The 23,354-nt window shown below is 42.6% G+C and overlaps 1 protein-coding gene across 10 annotated transcripts in view; it reads left to right on the top strand.

Moving 5' to 3' along the window:
• rbfox3 (RNA binding fox-1 homolog 3) overlaps positions 1-23,354 on the top strand; it is a 111,873-nt gene that overhangs the window by 27,467 nt on the left and 61,052 nt on the right. Inside the window, exon 1 of one of the 10 annotated variants that reach the window (XM_008104172.3) lies at positions 8,977-9,391. The exons of 8 other annotated variants lie outside the window; for them this stretch is intronic. In XM_008104172.3, coding sequence (XP_008102379.1) covers positions 9,290-9,391 — 102 coding nt within the window. In that variant the 5' untranslated portion in view covers positions 8,977-9,289. Of the gene's footprint in view, positions 1-8,976; positions 9,392-23,354 lie in introns of those variants that run through there. One more of the 10 variants, XM_008104174.3, reaches the window with a different exon arrangement.

Below are 23,354 nucleotides of genomic sequence, written 5' to 3'. Positions count from 1 at the left end.
ATATCCCTCAGATTCTTTGTATAGCTGTTGCTGAGTGATTGCTGTACATCTATAAAATATGCTTACTATTTTTATTTAGTATAACTCAGTTCTGTCTTGAAGCCTATATTACTGACTGCAGATCCAGTCAGACAGCACCTGCAATCCAAGGAGCATTGTATTTGAAGGGTTAACCCCAGAATCTCCGGCACAGATATAGGGGGCCAGAGCACGGAAATGTTACTTTTTGAATGGCATCTCCTAGTGGACATGCTAATTGGTGGATTATTTATTTATTTATTTCCATCCCTCTTTTCTCCCATGGGTGGGATTCAGAGCGGCGTACAGTGGTCAAAAGCAGCAAAAATTATATAACATAAAAAATTCAACAAAGCCAATTAAATAGATTACACACTACACATGTGTTTTGTAGTCCAAAAGAAATGTATTTTTCATGCTTTGCAGAGGATACTGAAATGAGTTCAATGACACTTTTCCTGGCCTCAAACTCTGAACTGAAAGAGCTGCCACTGCTGCTGGAAGTATCAGGAGTATCAGGGACCATCTACTGCCTGTAACATAAATGAGGCTGCCTTCATGCCTGTGCTTGAGGCAGCCAGAAATGTCACTTCCCCACTACCGCCACATTGTCCATAGAAAAGCTGACTGCCATTTAAAACTAACTCCAGCATGGAAGGTGACGCATACACACACACAAGGAAAGAAAAGGGAATTTGTAGGCTCCTCCATTTCAGACAGCAGCCACCATCACAATACTTACTATCCCATTGTATTTACCATTGCCCCAAACAAGCAAGGTGAAGTAGTTGGATTGAGACCATGGCCTTCCAAGTGTTCCTTTAAGCCAGTGGTTCTCAACCTGGGATCCCCAGGTGTTTTTGGCCTACGGCTCCCAGAAATCCCAGCTAGTTTACCATCTGTTAGGATTTCTAGAAGTTGATGGCCAAAAACATCTGGGAACCCCAGGTTGAGAACCACTGCTCTAAGCACTCTACCCCACTCCTCATGAGGCACCTCTGTGGCAGATTGTAGTACAGGAGGGCTACCAATTTATTCTGATCCATTTTCCTCTCTCGTCCCTCTCGTTTCCTCTCTCATCTCCATCTTAAACCACACATGTAACCAAGGTGTAGCAAAAGGGTCCAAGCAGGAGAAATACTGTTTGTACAAACTGGAGAATCAGGCACTCTTGATAGTCATACAAGAGATAAGTAAAGGTTCAAAGGTGGAGGGTCAGGCACAAGACCATAGTGTGGCAAAGAAATAATGAATATGGTAGGAGATTGCAAACTAAGTGAAGCTATAGCAATCTAGGAAAAAATAATTTTAGAATTTTGATTTGGAAAGGAGGAGGGAGAGATGACTTGAGATTTATGTTGCTATTTTTTTCTCATTGATTCTCACCTGTAATCCTTGCTTACTATTTTGCTCTTGATGGCCTACATACCATTGTTAATCTGAACTAGAGTAAACCAATTGAATCAGTGGACCTTACAAAGTAACCATTGATTCAATGAGTCCAATTTATTTCAGGGCAAGAACTAGATGCATGTCTCTATATTTATAATCTACATCTGAAATGGGAATCATGTGACTCTCAAATTCTTTTTGTACTGTAAGTCCCAACTGTCTGAGCCTACATAGACAATGATGAGGCATGCTGAGAATTTACAGTCCAGCAATATCTGGAGGTCTGTATGATTGTTACTCATGATCTATAGATTCAGAAAATTAAACAGGCAAAAGCAAGGTCGAGTACATGCAAGGAGTCAGTTGGATGACTATTTTCAACTTTTGGATGCCCTCAGTAACAAATAGTGTAGTTACAAATAGTGTGACTATTACGTGAGGAAAGAAGCATGTTGGTTTTTTAAAAACTAAAATGCCTTGCCTCCAAAAGGGGAAGAGGAGGAGGGATGATCCAGCCTCAAATAAACAGCTATGTATCTGTTTGTTTGTTTGTTTGTTTGTTTGTTTGTAACTCTAGAGCTGTTTGGGGCTTCCTTCCTTCTCTCTCTCCAAAGGCAAGGCCATTTAAAAACTATAAAATGGAGGTCTCTGAAGCTCCACTCTTCTCCTCTCTCTTCTCCCTCCTTCTTCCAAGGCAGGGCAGTTTTCCAAACCTGGGATGGAGTTACTTAGAGAAAAGAGGAAAGTGGCAAGGTCTGGATTCCAGAGACCTTCATTTCAGAATTTTTAAACTGCCTTGCCTAGGAGGAAGGAGAGAAGAGTGGAGCTTCAGACACCTCCATTTTGTAGTTTTTAAACTGCCTTGCCTTCAGAGACAGAAGGAAGCAAAGGAGAATCAGCTTCAAATAGGAGTGTGACTATTATGCAGTGAAATATGGGCACTCACAAAGCTTTCCTTTTTTTAACAAGAGTATAACACTGTTACATTACAAAAGGAATCTAGTGAGTAGAATGAAGATTAGTTGATTGGTATAACAATTAACATTTCTAAAAGATAACGTTTTATATTGTAAAATTAGTTTTAAAAAACATTTTAGAGACTTTTTGATGGATTAAAAAATTAATAAGCAATACAGTGAGCAACTTATTGTATTATTTGTTCAATGCTGTAATAAGTAATGACAATACATTACCTTTGTTAGTCTACAGTTTGGCTTTTGCAAATTTGATAAGTCATGGATTTAATTAAAATGTTCTCTGTAGGAATATCTAGGTCCTCCAGTTTAGCTCTATAGGCAACTTCAACTGGAAGCTAATCATAGTTACCCTGAAGGGTCTAGGGATTCCTAGAGAGGACACCTGCAGATATTTGTAGATCCTCAGTGCACTTCTATGGTCAATTATCATAATCACGTGGAAGGAGCCAGAGATTCCTAGAGAGGTGTTCTCTCAGGTTATAAAATATATTCTTCATTTCCACAGCAGCCCTGTGCCCCTAATCCCAAATGAATGTGAAGTGCTGTCTTTATAACAAACAGCAACATTACAATTGACCCTCTGTATTCATGGCTTGGAAAAAAAAATAATTCCAAAAAGCAAACCTTGATTTTGACATGTTATATAAGGGGCACCATTTTATTGACACCATTATATATAATGGGTTTGAGCATCCATTGATTTTGAAATCCATAGGGGTCTTGGAACCAAATCCCAGCAGATATGAAGGGCCCACAGTGCTTTTAAAAGTAATGTCCCAAGCTCTAGATATTCTATTCAATAATATCTGGGGTGGGGGAGGGGTATTTTAACCTGATACTCTGCATTGAATGTTGAGATGCATCCTTGCCCATAAACTCCCTCCTCCCTTTTTGGTTTGCTGCAGCCTCTCTTTTAAAATGCTTCTCTTGGTACCTTCCTTATATTCGTATTTTCTGGCAAGGAAAGGCTCCAAGAAGCCACTGGAAACTGAGTCTGTCAGTAATGGCACCAGCCTACTATTTCAAGCAGTAATCTCACACGGACTAACATTTCTCATATACAACTGCAGTGTGGACAATACCAGTTCTTTCTAGCACATGCCAGTGAACAGGTCTGTCTTTCTAGCCATGGAATCCCTCAAAGTGCTCAGATTATGGCTAATAAAGAGACACATAAAGAATGACATATATGTGTGTCCCTTTGTACATTTTTTGGGTGTTGAACATTGTCCCCTTTTTTAGTTCATACAGGTGGTTTTGGCTACTACTTTTTCAAAGTGGACTACCAAAAATGCACCTCGAAATTATATTTTCAAAGCCCCCCCTCACACACACAATATGTTTTTTGTTTTATGAAAATAACTGTATCACTGTCTGATTCACAGACCTACCTGCTAGTAAATTACACTGTTCTTATTTGCCTTTGTCATTGTGTTGTATTAGCATTAGTGTGAGGTGTCAAAAATGAATGTATATTTATCATGAGTTGTACAGATGTCTAGAACTCCAAGTCCTAACAGATTCCTTGGCTACAGGACACAGATTTTTGTTGTCACAGGACTCCTCTTGATTGGGAGAAAGAGCAGAATGCGAACCATCCAGTGGATACAGAGGTGGTGGCAAAAACAAGATTAGAGTATGTGAGCAGTTTTAAAACTGGATTACAACATAGCAAGAGAGTGGACCACAAACAAGGATTCAGAATGACACTGACAAGTACATCTTTTGCTCTGGCCAGAGTGACAGAATCAAAGAGAAACTGCTTCTCACCAGAACCTCTGTAATGCCTAAGTGATTTTCATAACGTGAAAAAGTGATCTGGATTCTCTCTGAGGCTCAGAAACATTTCAAGAGTTAAGGGACCTTTTGCAGTTTTAGCTTCTGATGCTTAGTACTGTGGTGACATTATTCCCATCCCTTTCATTCACTTTAGAGGATCAGGGTTCCCAGTGTAATATCAGAACACTGCTCCATTGCTCTGGAGAGGATGGGGAGATTACAGTGAGAATAAAATTCAACTGGATAGCCAGGCAAGTCAAGATTTGATTATTCCTTTTGTATTGCAGAGTGGGGTACTGATATGATGAAAAACTGCTTTAAGGAGTTGATTAGGCTTGATCAAATTAGTGATCTCTCTTATATTTAGGCTTTATGAGCAGCATGGCACTGATGCAAGTTCTGGATCCAGTATTCTTCAATTCCTACCTCTTCCAGTTCATTAGTTCTTATTTTCTCCCCCAAACTCTGCTGTGCCATAGTTTGAGTGTTATGGGACTATATCTCTAAAATATAGTCCCATAAATATGTCCCCCTTCTTGAGAAATCATTCTCTTTTCGTTTACAACAACATCAGCTTAATTCTGCCCATCATATTGAGAATTTGTAAGTTGGCGGGCTGTTTGATTGACATGAAAAGGTGATCAGGAGCAAGGGCGGACTGCAGACAACCTGGCCAAACTCTTGGCATGCTGAGTTTCCTTTCTGCTGCCAGGAAGTAGCAAGGAGGAGTAATGTAGATCCATGATCTCACCAACCAACCCCATTGCATCAACCTTTGTAAGATCCCCCTCTGTTTTCAGGACAGACGACCCTTGACTGGCCTTCTGCTCTCAATATTTCTTGCCAGTGTCCCTTTTCCCCAGGAGCCTTGTCCTCCACATCCACAAATCTCTAGTTTGCCTCGTTTCCTGTTCTGAAAGTAATCAAGGAATACTTCAACCTGCTCCCCAGTGAAACTGCAATTCTGCATCACTTCCTCAGTAGATGTGTCAAGATACCAAGGCTGGCAGCCTTCTATTCATACTGTCCATCTGTAAGTGACCGAACCCTGCTTATCCAAAAATGACAAGCAGTGACTGGACGAAACACCAGATCCATCGATATTAGTATCATATTATATTTATTCAGAAAACTCATAGAAGAGGCCAATGTTTCTTTGGGATCTCACATTGCAGCAAAAGAAAGAAAGAAAAGACCCATGATACTATCATTGCTTTGACAGTCTCTGTGAGGGGAGGGAGAGAGCTAGATCTGAGAACAATTCAAGGCCCTTTTCTTAAAACGCAGCATTTTTCAGATGGTTGCTGCACCAAGAAGAATCACCTAATAAAACTCACTTAGAAGCATCTCCGCCTGGCAGGGAATATTCTGCCTTTGAGCCTTGGAAGGCAGCCCAATTGCAATGTACCCCACATTCTGGCTGAAATGAACACAGGATTCACGTTTATGCTGCACAGCCAAGCGGAGCACAAGTGCCTTTGCAGCTGGTCGGTACACATTTAAACTGGGCCCTGCAGTGCATCAGCACCAAGCAGTTAGGAAAGCTGGGCCAGTCACCAGAGATTCAGGGAGCTGGCCTGAACACTGGAGGGTCTTCCGTTCAGCCTCCAACTTCTGTACAAAGGTCCCAGCCTTCTCCACAATCTGCAGAGATCCCATGAAGCCCGGGGCTGTACAGGGAGACCTGTGCAACAACAAGCACTTTGCATCATTGCATTGCAGGGTGTCATTACTTTTGACATGAACTTCCCCATGACTGGGGTTTTCTTTCCCCAAGGAGTCCCTAGAACATGAACCTAAACCACACACTAAGAGGTCTGTGATGCACGGTTGTTTCACTGACTTCATATAGAGAGAACTCAGTCATCTGTAGCTGAAATCTTTTGAAATGTTTTAACTCATTCACTAGAAATGATTATTTCTTCATTATACTATCTGCTTTGGTAAGCTGTGGTTTACACACTGTTATTTGTCATGATCCCTTGAGATACTCTTCATTAAAAATTCCCAAACACAGATAAATCTTTGCAATCAAATTTACTAATGTGGTAATTATGTGACATTGCTATCAGTAATCTGTCTGTTATGGCCAAAATATCACCTAAACAAAGCCTGTTGCCTTAAAGCAGAATTGACTATAAAATGGTTTTGTTGATCAAACATCATAAAGGGCAAGACAGAAGCTCAGGAGCCCTGTCCCCTACCCCTATTAAGCTTTTCACATTTTCTCAGGTCTATGATTGCCTTAAATGTCATTGTGAAGTCCGAGATCATTAGCAAAGACTTTTCAGCAGGTTTTCCCCAAACTGGACTCTGAGTAGATAAAATATATCAATATACAAAGATGAAGTCCTGACAAGAAAATTGTAGGAGGTATATGCATATCATTGTTTGTTTGCCATGGTGTCCACAAAACTAGGGGATGAATTGCTGAGCTGTAACATTCTGGGAAGTGGCAAGGAGACTGCTTTGTTGATATACTGATGCAAGCATGCACACAAACATGTATGTATTTTTACAAAGACATCTGTATGTAATGTGATTATTGAGGGCAGGAGTGGGGATGTGAGCAGAGAACCTAAGTTTATGTTTAGGTTGCCAGCCATCCAGGATTTTATTTATCTGGGCAAAATTTTACCCGCTGGTCAACTCCCAGACAAGAGGGATGCAAAATCAGAAGGGTGATGTGTGGAAGTTATACTGAAGGGAGAATTTCCGCTAGGTACTGATGCCTGTGTAAGCTTCACGTTTCACTGCAGATCTTAAAATGCAGGATTCCTGTCCAACAGGAGTTACATGGAAAGGATTGTTCTAACAGGCACTTGCACAGCCCCAGTGGCATTGTGAATGATGGGAGAAGCTACATATGATCAAAACTCAATTTTAGCAGAACTTGTGTGAGACAAGCATCCTGCACCTTGGAGGATCATATGAAAGACCTTTTGAGCCACACCGTGTGGGTTTATTTGCTTTTTTATCCTCATCTGTAAGAATGTGCTTTGAAACAAAGCTTGTCGCTTTTTCAAGAAAAAGGTACTTCAGAAGTGCTCCAAGTAACTGTGTTTTAGGAAATTTTCGTTTTCTTGGATAGAATGGCACTCTGTGTATGCTCAGAAGCCAAAATAGTCACTTTTCTTTCATGTATTTTCCCTTTGATTACATACTTCAAGAGACAAAAAAGGGATCATTTCTTAAGTGAGCATGTACTTGCAATATCTCTTTATTACTCCCACTGTCTTCCAGACACATTGATGTGAAACTGCCCTAGTCTTATTTGACTTAGCAAACAGATAGTATGTTTTTACAGCCCTCCTATTTCAGTGGATGGGGGTCAGTGTTCAACTACCTGACTGCTGGAGACATCATGCTCCTGTAGCTGCATCACAAACCATGCCTGCTAAACCCTGGTCTGTCTAATAAAGATAAAGGTTTTCCACTGACATTAAGTCCAGTCGTGTCAGTAACGGTTGGTGCTCATCTCCATTTCTAGGTCAAAGAGTTGACATTGTCCATAGACACCTCCTAGGTCATGTGGCTGGCATGACTGCATGGAGTATCGTTACCTTCCCACCTGAGTGGTACCTATTGATCTACTCACACTTGCATGTTTTCGAACTGCTAGGTTGGCAGAAGCTGAGGCTAACAGCGGGAGCTCACCCCGCCCCACGGATTCAAACTGCCAACCTTCAAATCAGCAAGTTCAGCAGCTCAGCGGTTTAACCCACTGTGCCACCACAGACCCATATCTGGTCTGTCTAGAGAGGAGTTTATGGGCAGAAGATAATAAGTGCCTCCTGACAACCCCACAAATGCATACTATGGCTAGGAAATGGTTTCCAGACAGAACAGGACTGTGTGTGCTGGGAAGAGAGAAGGCCAGGGCATCCTGTTCCCGCACAAGCTGCTGGAATCCAGCGCTGTGCAGTGAGCTGGGATCTATTGGCTCTCCTGTGGGACAGGCTACCCAGCACTCAGGAGTCATCCAGCAAATGCATCTCCTGCCAAATCCTGCTCCTATTCCGGGGAGAGGTCAGCTGGCTCCCATCTGTGTCGGCCTGGCGTGCCTGTAGGTGTGCCAGCCCGTGTCCAGGCGCAGGGCATGCCAGGCTTTTGCGTGCAAGCCCCGGCGCCTGTGTCTGCGCTTCTTCCCCTGGATTGTGAAGCAGAGTTTTCCCCCCTAAGTGCATGGGGGGCATTCGGGTTGCTTTGTCAGTTAATGTACCAGCACAAGATAGTCTTGATTTGTGATCCTGCGTGTGTCTCCGCGAGGGCGAGAGAGAGAGAGCACGCAAGAGACAGGCTAGACATAGAGATTGCGTGGGTTGCAGCAGCAGCATCCCGGAGTTTCCTCCCTGGGTCTCCTCTGTTGGGTGATGATGGCAGGGAGCAGCCCCAGGGCAGGCGGGGGGGGGGGGGCGAGGCAGAGCCCCCTGCGTCCGCGTGGCCGCCCAGAGTGGGCCCCTGGGAATCTGCGGAGCTGCCTTGGCCCCTGTGGGCTGCCTGCCCGCCCGCCCGCCCGCCACGGAGCAAGTGGGCGAGCGCCTTGGCCTATTTATGGCAGGGCAAGCGGCAGCGCTGCAGCGAGAGAGGGGTTAAGTGCAGGCTCAGCTGTTCTGGATTTCCTTGGTTTCACAGCGAGCCGTTTGATGTCTGAATGCACAGGGGACTCCCCCGCCTCTCCTCACGCCCGCCCGCCCTCCGCCTCCCTCTCCCCCTCATTCCCTCCCTCGCCTTCTCTCTCTCTCTCTCTTTCTCCACCCACCCCCCCCCCCCCCCAACACACACACACCTCCCAGCCTTTGCGGAGCGTGCCTTCCTTCCTCCGCCTGGGCTCCTCATGGCACCGGGAGCCTCTCCGCCCGCTCTCCTTCTTCCTCCTCCTCCTCCTCCTCCTCGTTTTGACTGAGCCGAGGAGGGCGCAGCGTGCGGCGTCTCCCATGGAGCCCTCGTAAAGAGCTCCGCGCCGGGAGCTGCCCAAAGGGGAAGAAGAAGACACGCGTGTGCGCGTTTGTGTGGAGGAGGAGGAGGAGGAGGGGGAAGGAAGGGAGAAGCCCTGGGTCTGGGAGCCAGGGAGCTGCTACTGCTGCGTCCCGCCAAAGCGCCGCTGGGCTGCCTGGCGCCCCATGCTCTGCTCCATGGCGAACTCCGGCTGCCTCCTGCTCCCCAACTCCGCCTTGCTCCCGCACTCGCTGCCGGGCCCCCCAGCCTTCCTCTACCTCCAGCAGGTAAGCCCTCCTCCGCCCCAGGCAGGGCAAGGCAGTCCGCCCCGTGCGCTGTCCGCCCGCAGAGGTGCTGAAGGGACAGCGGCATCGGCGCTCCGGACCAGCCGGGCGGGACTTTTCCCTTCTCCCGGCGGCGCCTCCAATGCTCAACTTTGAGGGATGCCTCCCCCTTCTCTGGAAAACGGGTGCCCGAGAGGCATAAGCAGAACGCGGTTGTCTATGACATCGGCGAAGTCTCTTTCTCAAGGAACCTTTCCAGAGCTGTGTATTAGCCATGCTGCTGTTCCAGCAGCCCGAAAAACTCACAGCAACCCCGGTGATTACGACCATGAAAACCTTCAACAATACATTTTTTCCCCTGTCATGAGCGACTTGAGAAACTGCAAGTTGCTTCTGGTGTGAGAAAATTGGCCGTCTGCAAGGACGTTGCCCAGGGGACGCCCAGATGTTTGATGTCTTACCATCCTTGTGGGTGGCTTCTCTTATGTCCCCGCATGGGAGCTGGAGCTGAGAGAGGGAGCTCACCCACTCTCCCCAGATTTGAACCACCAACCTGTCCATCAGCAGTCCTGCCGGCACAAGACCCTTATTTAATCTAAAATCCATGATATCAAATGGTCCCATGTGGGCTGTTCTTGGGTCTCCCCTTGCTGCCGCCACCCTCCCATTCCAGTTTTTGTTCTGTTGCATCAATGCCCTCAGGGTGTCTGGATAGGACTGTTTTATATACATGTGTGGGAAGTCATTGGAAATATAAATCTGTCCAGTTGTCCCTCGAGAGTGCTGCAACCCAGTTCCCAGCCAAGCCTGGTCCTGAATCACCCTTCTCCGGAGAGGAATGGTGCTGCAATGTAGATCTAGACCAGCCATGGGCAAACCTTGGCCCTCCAGGTGCTTAAGTGGCTGAGGAGGACAAGGAAGGGGCCTGATGCAGTTAGGAATTGTGGGGGTTGAAGTCCAAAACACCCGGAGGGCCCAAGCTTTCCCATGCCTGGTCTAGTGCCTTCCCTTCTCCGACAGGGCCCTCCTTGCCCACACCAACACTCCCCAGCCACACCGCTAGGCTTTCTTTCCCTTCATGGCTGTGGCCCCCAGGTGGCACATGGTTCCTTGCCTAAGAGTCTCCAGAGGAAAGTCTTGGCTTAAAAAAAAAAAAAGCCTTTTGCAGCATCGGAAATCCCCATCTCGCTGCTGTGCACACCCGTCCATTTGTGCTGGAAGGAGTGTCAATATTCATGGCATCCTAATCGCTGGCACTTCAGTGGTCTATGTGGCCAATCAGCTTTGGGCCGGAGGGTCTTGCCTCTAAGATCAGAGGCAAAAGAAGGAAAACCACTGTTGCCTAGCTTCCTTCTTTTAAATCTTTGAATGGAAGGCTTTAAAACAGCAAATCCAAGACTTCCCTCAAGTTTTGCCGAGTGAAGCAGATGCTTTCCCCCTCTACTACTCTCCAGAAATTATCTGAAACACTGTGTTTTTCAAGCTCTTGCACTCTCTGTACATGTTTGTGTTTATGTATTTAAAGAACTGATCTAGCAGGTGAAGGAGATTTGGTCTTCTTGTAAATGCCGTGACCATCTTCCTTGTGCCTGGGACTCCCCGAGGAAAGATCGGCTCATTCAGAAAATACCCCGCACTTCCTGATGGCTTGCATAAGGGACTTATGAATGCCGGAGGGGAACACTTGGGGAATGTCTCATGTTTTGAGCTAGACCGTCTGGGCTAAGATGATTAAAACAGGGAGGGGGTTCTCTTCGTGGAATCCCTTTAGGTTTCAGCTTCTGGTCGCACTGCGTAGCACATCAGTCGGCTCACTCTTCAGCAAAGCTGCATGGACACGTTCCCCCAGAGACTTATTGCATTTCCCCTAGACTGGGCAAGGAGATGATATTGCAAGCAAGTTCATTAAATGAATGGCTAGAGCACACAACACCATCACGGAGGAATTTAGGGGAAGGAGAGGCTTCACTGAGTAGCTTCTTTTCCCTAGCCTTTTCCGATGGAGCTTCTTTGCTTGCATTTGGCCTTCCATCTTTTTGGGATATTCTCAATCCTCTTGATCTTTACATGCAGGGTTATTTTTTCAGATATGGATAGAAGGAAGACTATATTCTATATAGGCTATAAGTGTGTGAGCTATTTTTTGGTTTGCTTAATATTCTTTGGATGTGTTGAACAGTTTTGTTTGTCAGAAGTCTGCATCTGAAGTCACTGATAATTTAAAATAGTATATTAAAAACAAGCAAAATGTAAAAGGCTGAGAGAGCAGACCTTCCCACTTATAGACCCGTCCAGAAGCTGTATTTTGCAGTCTGAGTGTTCCCGTTCTGACCCCATTTTTTAAAACCAGGGGTTGCTTCCTTTGAGACCTTTCTGTATGAGCCATGATGCCGATGGGGGCTTTGCACCTGCTTCTAGGCCCTATTGCCCAATATTACACAGGATGTAAGAACCCAATTTTTGTGGTACGTAGGACTGTGTGATGATTCTTCAGGACCTATGAAAGCAAACTTTCCAAGGCAGGCAGAAAACATGCATTTTAACAATTGCTTACTAAATCCCTTTCTACACAGGCCCATAACACCATAGCAGGCCTTTATCAATAGATAGCTATAGGTTTGTAGCCTCATTTGGTTTATTTCTACTTCTGTTTGATTACAGAAGCCAAGTATGAACAACAAGCTAACTTCATTTTAGGGTAGGGTCGACACATCTTGGTATATGTGTGAGAAAATCCAAAATGGTGCCTTCTCACCTATCCTCATTTAGCAATTATCTAATTTGACAATTAGCCATTCTTTAAACGAACCTCAACACTTTCAGCAGAGTGATTTTCCTGCCAATTTCTGTCACTCATATTTTTCCCTGTCAGTTCCTTAGAATCAGACAGTACTCTTTATTAACTGAGATAGGATATTAAGCCAAATAAATCATTAGTTTAACATAGTGGTTAGATTTACAGGTAATGTCATGCACGGTTATTGAATTCTGACATGCATCAGAAGTATGGTTTGTTAGCCAGTTTCAAGCCACAATAAGAAGCTATAAGCATGTTTAAATCATGGCTTGTTGTTACATCTGAACCTATATTCATGCTTTGACAAACTATTGTCTTTGGAACAATTGGTGGCTAAAACGACAAATCATGCCGGCAGGATTCGAAGGCTGGGTTGCTGACCTGAAGATTGCTGGTTCGAATCTGGGAAGAGCACAGATGAGTTCCCTCTGTCAGCTCCAGCTCCCCATGTGGGGACATGAGAAATGCTTCCCACAAGGATGGTAAAACATTTTAAAAAAACATCTGGGCATCCCCTGGGCAACGTCCTTGCAGATGGCCAATTCTCTCACACCAGAAGCAACTTGCAGTTTCTCAAGTCACTCCTGATATGAAAAAAACTCACTCAGAAATTTAAAAAAAGAATTTGCATCCCAACTTTGAAAGTGATACTACAAAACCGTTGTATCACAACTGAGTTCTGTTCGTGCATCTTTTAACATTTGCATGCAAATCCACAGATGTTCAATACAGAAGGGAATCACTGAAATAAGTTCCAATTAACACTCCCACAACCTATTAAGTATTCAGTAGGTTTCCTTCTGAGTCTCAAAATGGGACAAAAAGAAAAAAGAAAAGAACGAACTGCAGTATCTTGGTTAGTTGTCCGATACTCTTAGTGTGCCTCTTAATGGAGATATATACAAAGTGAGTGGGATAATGTAGTACTTAGCTCAGCTTGGAAGTGGTGGGGAATGCAGCCAAATACTTTTATATATGTTTTATTAGCAAGAATTTAATTATTTTATTACTAGGAAGATTCAGAACAGTTTCAGAGAACAAGAAGCTTGAGAATATTAGCACGTGCATCACATAGATTCTTCAGTGTTTAGATAAATAACCTGTATGGGACTAAAGCTTAAATCCTATTGCTAGATGCATTCAGCAATTGGTTTTACCTAAATATAGAATTACCATTTGGCAAATTATTCATTCGGTCTTCTCTGGCTAAATAATATCAGTCAGTTTTATTTTGGAGTCTGCACCCGCCGATACTGCACACATATAGTTAGTTATATTTGTTTTAAGTACTTTGATGAGGCTGTTGGCATACGTGTATGTGTGGAGGTAGAAAGAAAATATAGAGGTTTGTGGCTGGTCTTGAAAATTGTTGTTTGTGTATTATGCATTTTCAAGCTGTTTGTCCATTTGTGATGACCCCATGAATTTCATAGCATTTTCTTAAGCAAGAAATACTCAGACATGGCTTTGCCACTTTCTTAATACATTCACTGGTGGTCTCCCATCTAAGTACTCACCAGGCCTGGCCTTGCTCAGCTTCCAAGACTGGAAAGAATTTAATGCCCTTTGGGTATTTCAGCCATTCCCTAAGGGAATATTATTTTTCCCTAAGGACCAGGCAGGATGATGATATGAATTATCAGACTTTTGGCAATGAGAACCACTAGTAAATGGCAGGGCTGAAACAAATTGGGTGTTACCACTATCTGAATAAAATTTGAACATTTGGCTCATTAAGTTTGATTTATTCAGTCCCTAGTAAAGCCAAAGTTTTAGTTGAATTGCTTTAATATTAATTAATCCATTCGTTATATTTCAAGTTGTTAAGACATGCTCATCTAATAACTCAAGGTGACCCACACTGCAAATCCAACTGCAGAATTACTATTTTTGTAAATTTGAGAATAATAGATCAAGAAACTATACCAATCAAATTCATATGCTCTTTTAAAAAAATACCTGCTAACACAACTGTAGGTTGAAGTTTGAGCCAATGTTCTAAAGCGTGCTTGTAAAATGTAAAGGCTGTTCCAACTGCTTTGTGTATTTATTGTACCCTAAAAGAGGGAATGGAATAGCAGAGGCTTGCTCACCAAGAGTGATATAAAACTAGCCATAATTTTCTGCACGTGCGCATAGCTGTCTGAGCACCAGTTATTTCCCGTTGAAAAAAAGAAAAAGAGCCAACAGCAGGATTTTCCTTTATTTCAATGTTATTGAAAGACACCCCACTCATGTTCTGCTGCCCAATCCTTCATTTGTTATGGAATGGTGTATTTAATATGTCTCTGTAAGTAGTTATTGGGAAAATCAGACTACACAGAGGCCTGGGCATCTTTTGCTCCCTTGCAAGCTTTCAAACAAGTGATGAAACAGTTTAAACCCGGATGATGAAATGGTTCTTGTAGTTTCTATGTGCTGCTGTGCTAGTTTTCCCCCTGGCTCAACCCTGCAAATAAAACCACATCTGCCCCCCTTTTGATATAGTGAGATGCTGAGAGGGGGAAAAGGAATTACCCCAATGTTTTTTGAGTCTCGGCAAAATAATACATAGGCTCAAGATAGTGGATAAGCTAGGCAACTTAAGGGAGTAGTGATGGGGTAGGGAAGAGAAATGCCAAAAAACAGTTGTGGCATCTTTTCATTAGTGCTAAGATTGTGCTAAATAACCGCTTAGTTATTTAGTGTTTAGAACGGGGGTCCTCAAACTTTTTAAGCAGAGGGATAGTTCATGGTCCCGCAGACTGTTGCAGGGCTGGACTATAGTTTGAAAAAAATTAATTCCTTCCTATTCATGCGGCACATATCTTATTTGTAGTTCAAAAAAACTCGATAGAACAGTATTTATTATTTATTTATTTATTTGCCCTATTTATACCCCGCCTTTCGCTACCCTTAAGGGGACTCAAGGCAGCTTTTTAAACATCAATACAATGTTTAAAATGAACAATTTTAACCAACATAAACTTGCCAGTATTTCAATGGGAAGTGTGGGCCTGCTTAATTAGGATTGTTGTTGTGTGTGCCTTCAATTCGTTTCAGAAACTGGCCTCCACATTTTTAGGTGGAAAAAATCTGAACATTTCCTGTAGCAAGTAATTTTTTTGTTTACCCAGCTTGGTGCAAGCTCCACCATGCAACGTCCTGGATATCTGGTTATGTGTATAGCGGATACTAGAGCCCACTATAGCCCACGGCTGATTCTGTTAATGTGCACTAATTTGCAGAGTGGGTCAAAACCACAGTTAAATTTACTCCCACATGCCACCACATGTTTGAAATCTGAAGGCGGCTGGGGGTATCATAAAGCTTTTGGGTCATCCCAAGCAGAGTGCATCTCCCAAATGACAGCAGTGTCTTCCTGAACAGAATATTTCCATTGCTTAAAGGCAACTAAGAAGGAAGGGAAATGATGTCGTCAGGTTAAATATCTCAGGAGAAAAAATGTTTAATGTGTTTTCGAAGGCTTTCATGGCCGGAATCACTGGGTTGCTATAAGTTTTCCGGGCTGTATGGCCATGTTCCAGAAGCATTCTCTTCTGACGTTTCACCCACAACTATGGCAGGCATTCTCACAGGTTGTGAAGTCTGTTGGAAACTAGTCAAGTGGGGTTTATATATCTGTGGAAAGTCCAGGGTGGGAGAAAGAACTCTTTTTGTTTGAGGCAAGTGTGAATGTTGCAATTAGCCAGCTAAATTTGTTTGTTCACCACTAGCCACATACTTGGAAATGAAATTCTATCTTATTTATCTGTCCTTACTGCTACTTACTTACTGCCCTCCATGCAGTCATGCCGGCCACATGACCTTGGAGGTGTCTACGGACAATGCCGGCTCTTTGGCTTAGAAATGGAGATGAGCACCAACCCCCAGAGTCAGACATGACTGGACTTAACGTCAGGGGAAACCTTTACCTTTATCTACTGCTACTTTCTCACCTCTTTTGGGTTTTTTTTTTGTACTTTTGACACTCGTCATCTTGCTTGGATCTTTTCTGTATTCTCAGATCCCAGGCCCTCTGTCTGCAAAGCTGTGTTTGAGAAGTGAACTCAACCGGGCAAAATGCTTTTCATCCAACGATTTCTTGACAAAGTCTTGAAAACATGTTAATTCAGCAGCTTTTGTTAATTGATTTTATTCCTGCTATATTTTCATTTTGTTTTACAATCTACCCTTTCCATATTTAAAATATTGCCAAAACACCTCAAAGTGAAAGAGAGATGATGAAATTAGAGGTAATGGTTATTTAGCTATTTAGTCCACATTGCATATTATAGGAAGGATTTGTGTATGAGAGAGAGCGTGCAAAGGGCAAATGATGTTTTTGATCTGACACTGCATATGCGTGTGTGCTTGTGTCTGTATCAAACTTGCCAATTAGTGCACCTTTCTTAAACATCTTCTGATGCCATTGGGATCTTGCACATGTTGTTACAATTCCATACTTTCTATACTTTTTCACAGGAGGTGTATATGTGTGTGTTTAGTTTCTCTACCCTTCCAGGAACCTCACACTTTCAGAAATTCTCCGAGTAGCATCACAAATCAAGAAACACAGATACTCACCCATCCATTCTTAAATTTAAGATGTTCACATTTTGGTTTATTTGGTTTTTAACCTCAACCTTCATATTAACCCAAGCAAACCTGCATAGAATGAAATAAGTGAAGTGCTTGGCTAGGTCTAATGTGCATCCCTCATCACCTCAACAAATTCAGAGAGCGCAGGCTTTCATATCCAAACCCTAATGTGTATAGGCTTCACTTTGGCATCTATCAATTCTTTTTGCTCATTTGCTTTATGGATATAATTGAGCTGGGGCTGAGGGACAGGAACTTGTGGTAGTGCAGGTATGCTGCTTTAACTAGGAATCATCTTGTGGGTTTAATAAATGGCCTTCCTCTCTTTGCTGCTCTCTCTCTCTCTCTACCTCTCTTTTTCTAGCACACATGCACATTCCCATTTCATTTTCCTCTGCTTGAAAGAATATGAGGAATGGAATAAACCTGCTGAGTTATCCATTGCCATTAGCAACACCAGAGGCTGGGTAATACTTCCAGGTGATGTGTACCAACACAGTATAGTTGGCCCTCCACTTGCACAGGGGCTAGGGGTTCAGGACCCCCATCAAAATGGAAGGAAAACCAAACTATATTTGACACACACACAAAGTACCTCTACTAGTGAGACAACTGAATGTGGCTGTATGTGCATTTTCACATGCATTCATTTGCTTGGCCAGGGAAAAGGGGAAGCACTGGGCAGGAGGCATGGTAGTGTCATTGGGTCCCTATTAAAAACGATGTAGGGCAGCACCAAAAATCTGGGGATAATTATCAAATCTGTGAAGGTTAAAGCCACAAATGGAAGGAAGACTGTAATTTTGCTTCTGCTGACTGGAGTTTCTTGATGGCATGCCTTAGATGTATTAGTCCATAGACGATATTAGAATTAAGTTAATTAAGTCAAGAGCAAAGCCAGAGCCAGGTTGAGTGTTTAGAGCATTGAGCTGCAGTTCTGGAGCTCAGGGTTCAAAGCCCTGCTCAGCCATGAGAACCCTCTCAGTAAGCTTGGGCAAGTCACCCTCTCTTGCCTCAGAAAAAGACAGTGGCAAGCCCTTTCTGAACAGATTTTGCCAATAAAATCTCTTGATAGGTTCGCATTGGAGTCACCATAAGTTGGAAATGACTAGAAGGCATGCAACAACAAGATCATTGTTAACAGAGGCTATGAAATCCCTATTACCAGGAGGATACTTATTTATTTATTACATCACTTCTAGCCCACCCTTTCCACCCATCATGTAGGAATGATTTGTTCCTTGATCATGGACTTCATGAATTTCAGCCCTTTTGCATGTGTGCGTGAAAGAGAAAATATTTGTGTATGATAGCTGTGATAGTAATATCTCTTAATTATGGTTAACATCTGATATCTGAGCACTTTAAAGGCCATTCACTGCAGCGACCAGTGTGGACCATGAGGAGAAACCTTCTTTCCATGGGACTTCTTTTTGCAGAGAGGCAAATTCCAGAAAGATGATTCCAGCAGCCATTTTCCAGGCAAAGGTGCCACTGATGTGAACTGAGCCAGGGTGCCAGACTTTTGCTAAGTCCCAGCAAATTTGTCTGGGTTGCTCCATTGTAGTGTCTAGTGCTTTGGTATGAAAACTCATCCCTCTTTTTCCCTCCCTGCCCGTTTTTCAGTCAATCACATCAGTGAATGGATCTGACTAAACCCCTACCCAACATATTGACCCCACTGTTTGCATTGCAGGGAAAAACAGCAGTTCTGTAAATGGGCCAATATTGTTGAGCCCAGACAGCACCAATTTGCAACAGGGGGAGGAGGCAATCTGCTTGTTCAAAAACATACCCAAGCCCCCGCTGTGAGAGTTGCCATCTCAGTGATGCAGGCAGGCGAGAAAGGGCCAGCTTCACCCCTTCTCTGCACTGCGGATGCAATAGCTTAACTGCAGCATTTCAGGATCTGGAGGAGAAAAATCTCTTTCCTCATCTCTCCACTTCAGGAGACTTCAGATTGTTGATTTTGCTTATGGGGTAGGTCCATTGCTTATAGGGTGGGTCTGAGGTGGTCTTGGATCAGGATGAAATCTTTCTCTCATTTTGCCTCCAAGCTAAAGTCAACTTCCTCTGGGCCGCCCTCATCCAAATTTAAGGGCATCAGCAGTTACAGCGAGTGATCTCAGAAACCTTTTTATGTGACGGAACTTCTTCCTCAACCCCTCATGGCATGAAGGAAGACTTCTCCCTAAACCCCATCATGTGTCAACCTTTAGAAGGACTTGGTAGGACTTGAGAGAAGCATACCAGCAGTGTCACTGCCCTTTGGTCTCTGTTATGCCTTCTTTTCAGTGGCCATGCAGCCAGTGTAATTGGTTTTTATGTTTTTGAGCCTGGACAAAATCAGTTTGAATCCACATAGGTTTTAGTGCTTATAAGGACTGTATATCTTCACTTATTTGTTCTTAAGCAAAAAAAAAAAGTCAAACTTTTTTTACCCAATGAGAAAGACTACAATTGTTTTCAATGTTAAAAAAGGATTTTCACATTTTGTCACTTTTTCGTAAAAAAAAAATTGTGTGCCAAAAAGAATTGGAATGAAAACAATGATAGAAAATCTTGTTGGTGAAATCTTTTTAAGGCTCTTTAGGGAAAGAGATGTCTAACACACCCTTCACACAATGATCCTACAGGTATATAACTTACCTTTCTGATGGCCATCACCCTCCTTTCACAACTATCTGGTGGCCAGGAAGAGGCAAAGATAATAGGCTAGCAGCATCTGACTACATTAGTACAGTCGGCCCTCCATATGTATGGATTCCACCATCCATGACTTAAAAAATATTTTTATAAACATTTCAAAAACAAACCTTATTATTATTATTATTATTATTATTATTATTATTATTATTATTATTATTATTACTATTATTATTATTATTATTATCATCTCTCCCAAAGGGGAACCAAAGTGGCTTGATTTAAAAGCATTAATATACAATTTAAAATATACAAATATGCAGCCATTAAAATAGAATTAAACACAATCACAAAAATTCACAGTTCAAATCTATCAAAACACCTCAGCACCCTTGACCCCCCTCCATCCACACACACACACACATACACACTCTCTCTATTCTGAAACAAAACCCCAGCAGATACCAAGGGTTCACTGTTCTTCAAAAGCTGGTGATTTCTATGTTGCGGTTGATAAGAAGTCATCAAACCAATTGTTTGCTACTCTTCTTTGAACACTCATTCCTCTGTTTCCCCCTGCTCTCTGGTACATAATCCAGTTGTTTTCTAAACACTGCATTGTCACATTTGAGGTTTTGAAGCGGGTATATTTCCTATGTTTTGTTATATTTAGCACTAATAGAAGGGGGGAAATGATAATTATGCTTGATATGACTCCTGTTTCCTTTTTAAATTTTCACTCTACTACAAGCTTTAGGGTCCTATGTAACCAAAAAGCATCATATTTGCTCCTATAATTAATTATGAAGCTTGACATGGCAAATTGGGGTCAGGAACAATAAGGCAAACATTATAGGAGATTAGACAAATGAGGGTGAAAGAAGGATGGCACTTGGATAAGTCATATTGATAGTCAGCAAATTTGTGGAAAGGAACGGAGTCCCCTTGGGGAGATAGGGCAGGTTACAAATAAAGTATTATTATTATTATTATTATTATTATTATTATTATTATTATTATTATTATTATTATTATGTGGTGCTGTTCCCTTTCCATTACAAATCTTTATGTTTTTATCTGTAAGAAATATCAGAAATTGCATAATTTCAAGTTTTCTCAATAAGCACGAGTGTTAGGAACTTGTTCTTAAATTGTGCGGGTTTCTTCTAATTGTTTGTCAGTTACACTTTTTTCTGATAGTACATGCCTCTGTGACCTTTTTGGAAGTCCATCTGATCCTGTAGAGGTTGAATGTTTTGATTGATTTTGTCAGTTTGCCCTGTCCTTGCAAGAATTCAGAGGAGGGGGGAAAGGTGGCTATGGCATTTCATGCACTATCTGGAGATTGATAGGGGTATAATTCAGAGGAATGACCTGGACCATTTAAAGTCTCTCACTCTGCTTGAAAAATACACATGCACTGTCCTGTTCTGAGTATCTCTGTGCCAAGTATTTTACTAAATCCAGATACATCCATCTGGCTCTAGTCTAGGACATCTCTAGAGAACTTCTCCCAGCTCTGAATAACCTTCTTACTGTATCTGAAATGCACATCCATTACTGATGGAGTTTACATACTGAATCAGCAGGATCCGGTACAAGGCTCTGGATGGGTTTGGATGAGATCCTGCAAGAATGTCATCCCTGGCACTGGGCACCTTCTACAAGGAATGAGACAATCTCTGGCAGAGAGTCCTGTCTGAAGAGCAAGTCTGAGGCAGCTTCAGTGGCAAGGGCAGTGGTGGCACTCATATCAAAGAGCCAACAGAAATCCTTTATGTTCTAAGATAAACTTGAAAGGAAGCATTGAAAGTGCAGGATCTGTTTTGGGGACAAGATCCAACATCTCCTTTAAAGTTCAAACTGAAATCTGGAAACAGCTCACTACTCTTCTGAAATGGAAGCCACATCAACCACTCCACAATAGTGGGGCTGATGTAAGAACGAGGCAGGTACTAAGCGGGATCAGGGACAAACCTCCTGTTGTGTAATAAAGGAAGATAAGTAAGCCTTGATCAAGGAGAATAGGGTGAGGGAAGGGCTGAAGCACTCTATAGCACAGACTAGACTAGGGCAATAAAAATAGGGATATAAAAATGTATTGAAGGCAAAATCCTAACCTCTGATTTGACTCAAATGAGAACTTCCCAAATCCTCTGGAGTGAGGTTTGCCCTCGGTTTTCATCACACTTTCCTCTCAGTTCATTCCGGCAGCAATCTGCAGGGTGTTCACACTGTCCTAATCTAAGCTTGATCTGGAAATCTTCAATAATGACCATATACTGCAGGCAGAGATAGAAGCTCCCTGGGCAATCCTTCAGTGTTGTTTTTTGTCCCTTGGAAAGCTTATTTTCTGCTCTCAAGCTAGTGACATCAAACAGGGCTTAACACAGGGCCATCAGAATGCTATAAGGCTCGGGCCCTGGCTGAAGAGCCTCTAGCATCAAGTGCTTCCAATTCTCTGTTGCAAGACTAAATAATAAAATAGTTTAATTTTTATGAAATATTTGTTCTTTGTGCTCAAAGGGGTTTTGCAACCATGTCACTGGTGTTGTGTATAGATAATTATTTCTAAGTCTGCCTAACACTTAAATCATTTTAGTTGATTAATTGTCTTCCTTTTAACTGACTAATCAATTGCACTTCTTTTTAACTGTGCATTTCCGAAACATCAGTATTGGTTCTTAATTCAGAAACTGAAGGATGTGAGCTAGCTTACCATTTAACAAAAACTAAAAGGGACTGCTCATTATTAGGAAGAAAGCCCATTTTTAATGCATTTGGTTTTTTAGTTGTAGTTACAGGGATGTAGTTTCTTGTCTGAGGCAATGCAGCAAATACCTACCATACACACTCACACATCACCTGAGACCAAATCCCACACCATTCAAGACCAAAGTATTTTGGCAGCTGAAATAGAAATTCCCAGAAGTGTCCCCACCCATCCAACAGAGTCAGCTGTATCATAAAGCACAGTAAGGCAGTAGCTTCAGAGGGCAAATTTCGGGTTCCTTTTTCTTTATGAATCAAGATAACTTGACTGATTTCAAGTCCTATACTCCTTGGTTTGGGTAAGGGGGGCACCATCTTCTTCCTGGCCTTCAACATCAATATTATTTTGATCCACCATATGCCCTAATGGAAATATACCATACTATTGTATAAAGTGTTGTTTGCTGCCCTTCTCCCACAGCACCAAGAGTAAGCTGCCCAAAGTGCCTGCCTCACTCTTTCCCAGGATAGGGCCAACTCTGAAATTTTTCACCAGAATCAAAATAGCCTTTTAAAATGCATGCCCTCAACATACAGCCCAACTAATTAAAATCTGTCCGTACAGATTAAACAACTAAAGCTCTGATTGATTAATCTGCTAATTAAGCCAGATGTGGATAAACTTTTTAGTGAGTGTGACACAAGTCCTGTCTAACACACACTGTAGTATGTGTATAAATGCAAAAGGAGATTTCAGCACTCCTTTTTGTGCAACTCTTGTGCTTTAAATTTTACCATTACCATATACTGTGGGATATAATACGATGGTTCTTGAAACAAGCAAAAGTTGTAAAATGTCACAAACTGGTGAGCAAACTGTGGAGTTCTCATGATGAGCGGACACCTAGATTTACATGATTATCTCTTGTTTTACCTGAGTCTTCTTCCACTAAGGCAGTGGTTCCCAACCTTTGGTCCTCCAGGTGTTTTGGACTTCAGCTCCCACAATTTCTAACAGCTGGTAAAATGGCTGAGATTTCTGGGAAATGAAGTCCAAAACACCCAGAGGACATGGGAACCACTGCACTAAGGGAAATATAGGTGGGAGAGATCCACCTGAGCTTGGAAGGTAAGCAGAGTCAAATTTGGTTCGCACAGGGATGGGAGATTGTCAATGAATACCAGGTTATGCAGGCTACCAGGTTCTGCAAAGAGTTGACAGATGATTAA

This window comes from Anolis carolinensis, chromosome 2 (genome assembly GCF_035594765.1).
Source record: "Anolis carolinensis isolate JA03-04 chromosome 2, rAnoCar3.1.pri, whole genome shotgun sequence".
NCBI classification, from domain to species: Eukaryota; Metazoa; Chordata; class Lepidosauria; order Squamata; family Dactyloidae; genus Anolis; species Anolis carolinensis.
This window is presented reverse-complemented; position numbering and strand designations above follow the sequence as displayed.